The sequence below is a fragment of the Pyxicephalus adspersus genome, chromosome 2 (genome assembly GCF_032062135.1).
Source record: "Pyxicephalus adspersus chromosome 2, UCB_Pads_2.0, whole genome shotgun sequence".
NCBI lineage: Eukaryota > Metazoa > Chordata > Amphibia > Anura > Pyxicephalidae > Pyxicephalus > Pyxicephalus adspersus.
The window spans coordinates 132749236-132754415 of record NC_092859.1 but is presented as its reverse complement, the minus strand read 5'-3'; the positions used below and the strand labels follow the sequence as shown (position 1 = coordinate 132754415).

Sequence of the window (5180 nt, the reverse complement as noted above, 5' to 3'; positions counted from 1 at the left end):
GAAGCTCTACACAGTGCTGAAACAAACCCGAATTTTTCTCCCATTGACTTTAATGGGATTCGAATTCGATGTTCGACCACCCTAATTTTTTTGCTATATTCGGCCGAATAGCTGTCGAATCGAATAGTGAGCTATTCGACCAACACTAGTTAGTACCAGGTTGTTGCCACTTAGTATTCACCCAAATCAGGGCTAGCAAGGTGGGTAGCATCACCAAGGCAAATTGAGTTTGCAATGGAAAAGCTGACACATTCAACAAGGTGCAAGCACAAGGCAGAAGGTGATGGGGAAGGTCAGACAATGGTGATTCACCCAGATCCAGCAAAGCATGAAAGAACAATAAAAGGAAACAGAATCAATGAGACATGCAAAAAGATCAGGTAATGGTGAGTCAGACACATCCAACAAAGTATCAGCAATGGAGAGTGACAAGACTATCCTTCTTCTCCTAAAGGTACAAAGTACGCAGAAGCATTTAGAAGCTTACACCAATTTTATTGCTCCTCAGCACTGGGTGAAAACCAAGGACTAGACAGTAGATCGTTTAGAATGACCACTGAGCAGAGCAATTCTTACTGATTGTACAACTGTAGTGCTGATAAGGTCAGGCTGCATGTCAGACCGTTATATATATATTGGTCCTTCTGTGCACCCTGCTGCCTATCGCTTGTATCTTTCAGATAGAACAGAAGAGTAATACAAGTCAATAGCTTAATGATTTTATGAGTCAGACCCACTCCACTATCAATGCTTTGAGATTGAACATTCGCAGTATTAAATATAGATCTGCAAAAGATGATCTTAGTAAGAGTGTATGAATTTACAGACCAAGACCAATTGGATGCCTGCACCATGAGCAAGCAAAGACAGATAATCATGATTACTACATTGCTGTCAGTGCAAAAGTTCCAAAAGAAGAACTTTTTTCAGTGTTTAGCCCAATTTTTTGGCTATGAATATGGTACGTTTTATCACTGTTTATGCCCCCACTTGGGAGATTTACATTCTCTATTTGTCTTAGTGACAACCAGGACAAAATAGTAATAGAACATCCACAAATTTTGTAGTTCTCATTGGAAAAGAATTAGATTAAAGATCTTACAATAGGGACACCTTCTCTAGTGACAAATAAAGCAATTATATACTAATCAACGGGTGCACAACCAGGCTGTTTTTGTCTCCCCTGGGGAGATTCATCCTTTCTATTTGTTTGGTCAACCAAACTTGTTACTTGAACAAAAAAACGATAAGAATCAAACTTTTACAGTAGTCATTAGAACAGAATTAGAAGGGGGGTCTTCCAATGGGGACAAATAAATACACTAATTCAGTCTGTCCCAACTTTTTTTTTGTTTATCCTAATGGAACCATTGAAATGGTTTCTAGGTCCTAGGGAAACCCTGCCAAAATTAGCAAGGTATCATTCTGACACTGCCAAGTGGCAATGGCCACACAACTAAGAAGACACCATCAAAAAACAGTTTAATCAAGCAAAGCTCAAGGGACCTCTAGCAATCTTTGAAGAGGCCCTATGTTCCCACCATGCCATGGTTGAGAATGGCTGGACTAGCTTATATAAGCAATACTAGGTAAACAATCAATATCTTCCTGAAACTGTTTACCTTGATTACCGCTGTGCACCCATCACTCAACATATGGGACTGGAAATAGTCCCTAACACCATCCACCTGCTGTTTACAACAAATATTGGCAGAGTTGTGTTGTCATTGTAAACATCGGGAAGCCCTACTATTGATTGGGCTAAATATTCATCCAACAAAATACAGGTTAACAATCGAAAATCCGTCCATCGATAATCCAGGTCCTTCAGTTTCCTGGCATGAATTTCGGATCTCATTTTCAGTACAGGGACTGCAGTACACTGTCTGGCCACTAATGTTTTGATGGCGCTGTTCTGCAGAAACAGCTGTTAGGTCTTGCTTGCTAAACTAAATACACGTTAAGATGTCCCTGCTGCCTGCTACCTGGAACTATGCCAGATGTCTGCGGTGCTGCAAGTACAAAAAAAAAAAAATCCGGCATTTTCAAAAATCTGGCACTCCTCAGGTCCAGAGGTTGTGGGATTTTTGAATGTCAGCCTGTACAAGCTTTCCTGACCAAACTTTGACTGCTTTTTCTATCAAGTATCAATCAAGAATGCTCTTGTTTTTAACATATTTCCATTAGACATGGTGTACTCATTGCATCTAATCTCTCATCTAATAAAATGTGTAGTATTAGTCACCTTAAGAATTTCTCATTTAGTAGATATTTCTTTTCATTTCCTGTTAGCACTTTGGAACAGTAAATAAAGGAAAATCTCCACAAGACCAGGGCTGGATTTTCCACAAGACCACGCTGGCTGATAAGCTCTACAGCAGGGGTGTCAAACTCAAATCACATAGAGGCCGAAATCTAAAACACAGGTACATAGTAGAAGTATAGATCCTTCCTCACCTTGAGATCACACTCCATCCTTGTGCATTAATCATGTTCTGAAAATAAGAACATGCTTGTCTTTGTGAAGCATGAACATATATTCACTTTCCCATCTTTCATTAACTTGTCTCCCTTCTGCATCAACTTTTCTCTTGTTGGACATTTTGGGAGTGATTGTTTTTTTTGTTCTTAGCAGCTTTTTCTGTACCTGACCTATCCTGACCTGTCTATGTGAGAGGAATGGAGCCACTGGTGTTTTAGAGTCTGGAGACATTGCTAATGTAGCATCCCACTGAGATTCCACACCTGGAGCAGCATCGTACTAACAGTAGGATTGGGACTCTGGCACAGTCATCCTTAGTGCTGGGTCTCAGCAGGAGTGTGAAGAAGCAACCGGGGTCCTTCTGCCTGCAGCGCGGTCAGGCACTTGTGTGGACCACCCTGCTTTTAGCTAGCTTTCCGGGACCGGGTCCTTCTGCCTGCAAATGTCAGGCGCTTGGATGTGACACAGTCACCATGGGCCACATAAAATGGGCAAAAGGGCCGGATTCGGCCCCCGGGCCTTGTGTTTGGCACCTGTGCTCTATAGTAACATGATGCACAAAGTGACAGTGATTACACTGCGGCCCCATACAATGCAGAAATCTGTGCAGGGTGACAGTTGTATTAAAGATATCCCTCTTCTCTCTTAATTCCATTCTTTTTTTCTTTATCCCCTCACTCCCCCTAGTCTCTCCCTATCTTCCCTCCTCTCTCTCTCTCTCTCTCTCTCTCTCCGTCTCTTTCTTTTGCTTCTCCATCCATCTTTCTATTCCCTCTCTCTCACCCCTCTTCCTCCCGCTCTTCTCCTGCCCCCTCTCTCCCATTTTGCTCTTTCTTCCCCTCTCTCTCTCTCTTCACCCTTCACTCTCCCCTCTTCATCTCCTTCTCTCTCTTTCCCCTCTTCCTTCCACTCTCCTTGTCTCTCTTGCTTATTCTTCACCTTCCCTCTCTCTTCTTCTGTCTCTTTTCATTTTCCTTACCTCCCCCACTATTTCTCACCCCACTCTCGCTGCTTCTCTTCCATCATTTTTTTGTCTCCTCTTTCCTTTCCTCTCTTGCCCCTCACCCTCCTAATCCCTATGCCCTCTTCCTTCACTTGTATGCCTCCCTGTCTGCCCCACACTCTTTCCTCCTTTCTCTCCTGAACAAAGTAAGGGCACGGCATGCCCGCCCCTATGCACCCCTGATTATAAATAGTTTTTTCAAGTTATTACCTGATATAGGTATGGGATCTACGTATATACTTTCAAAAGATTGATACTTTGATAGTTATGCTTGTGGGTAAGAACTAATGGGAAGGGGTCCAAAAGATGGGTTGAGTGATAAGGTGTATCATACAACTCTATTTAGATTTCACAGAGGTATTTCCCTTGTAATGTAAGCATTTATAGTAAACATACATTAAATCAGAATCCTTCTAGACATCAATCACATTTCTTGATGATATTGTGATCTCTTTCAAACAGTCCTGTAATTAAAGTAATGTAGACCAGTCACATATAAATGTTATTCCTATTATCTTGTACATACCAACCTTCTGTGTATTTTGTGATCACTCGCATCACTGATTGGACCCAAAGGCCCTGATTTATTAAGGCTCTCCAAGGCTAAAGAGAATACAATTTCATCAGTGAACCTGGGTGATTCAGACAACCTGGAATTGATCTGGTCCAGAGTTGAAAACATTTGCTAATGAATAACTAATGACTTTTAGGAAAAGTCATACCAGGTTTGCTGGATCACTCAGCTTTACTGATGAAAGTGTATCCTCTCCCGTTTTGGAGAACTTTGCTGGATCACCCAGCTTTACTGATGAAAGTGTATCCTCTCCAGCCTTGGAGAGCTTTATTACATCAGGGGCATAGACTGATGAGTTGTTAGGCTTAGGTGGTCTCTGAGCAGACATCATTCTTTAGAAGCTGCTCCCACCATCACTTTTCACACAAAAGGACTTCTGAGAACCAAAAGAAACACCAGCAGAGACAGCCAAAGCACCGCGCGCTCTACGGCTACCTAGCAAGATTATTTGTATTAGGTCACTGCCCGCAGCAGTTGAAGCCTTGTGTTGTTTCTCTCGCAGCGCCATAGAGCTGGCTGTGGCAGTCGGTGTGACAGGAGGAAAAGGGGTTTGGTTATAGCTGGGGCTCGGGTACAATCAAGGGGGGAAGGGCCTGTTTGTGCATGAAACCTCCAGCTCCCGTGTGCACAGGGGCTCTTGTGAGGGCAGCTTATCCGCCGAGGGGGCCTCCGGTACCCGCGCCTCATCTTCATCGCCGTGCCGCAGGACGGAAAGGTTTGTGTCAGGGCTGGAGGAGGACGGAATGGCTCGGCCAAGGCCCCGGGACTACAAGGCAGGAGAGCTGGTGTTCGCCAAGATGAAAGGATACCCGCACTGGCCGGCCAGGGTGAGTGCGCCCGGTAAGGGGCGGGGCTACCGCGAGAGAGGAGATGGTCAGTCATCGGTGGAGGGCGGGAAAAGTGTCGGTTGACAGGGCTGTACAGGTGACGGGGATACAGAGGAGGCCTGATGGAGCATCACTGACATGTCCACCTCCCTCAGCATCCTCATACCGATCTACCGAACACAGCCCCGGGCACAGGGTGACATCCAGCACAATATAGGGGACAGCATGGACACCACTTACCTCTGTATACAGCATGGACACCTACCTACTACTTACCCCAATATATACAGCATG

At 44.2% G+C, this 5180-nt stretch overlaps 1 protein-coding gene across 3 annotated transcripts in view; it reads left to right on the top strand.

The window, feature by feature from the left end:
- Positions 1-4462: 4462 nt before the first annotated feature.
- The window catches only part of HDGFL3 (HDGF like 3), a 35367-nt gene continuing 34649 nt past the window's right edge, over positions 4463-5180 (top strand). The window contains exon 1 of one of the 3 annotated variants that reach the window (XM_072402444.1): positions 4463-4886. In XM_072402444.1, coding sequence (XP_072258545.1) covers positions 4803-4886 — 84 coding nt within the window. In that variant the 5' untranslated portion in view covers positions 4463-4802. The remainder of the gene's footprint in view (positions 4887-5180) is intronic. The other 2 variants (XM_072402442.1, XM_072402443.1) reach the window with 2 other exon arrangements.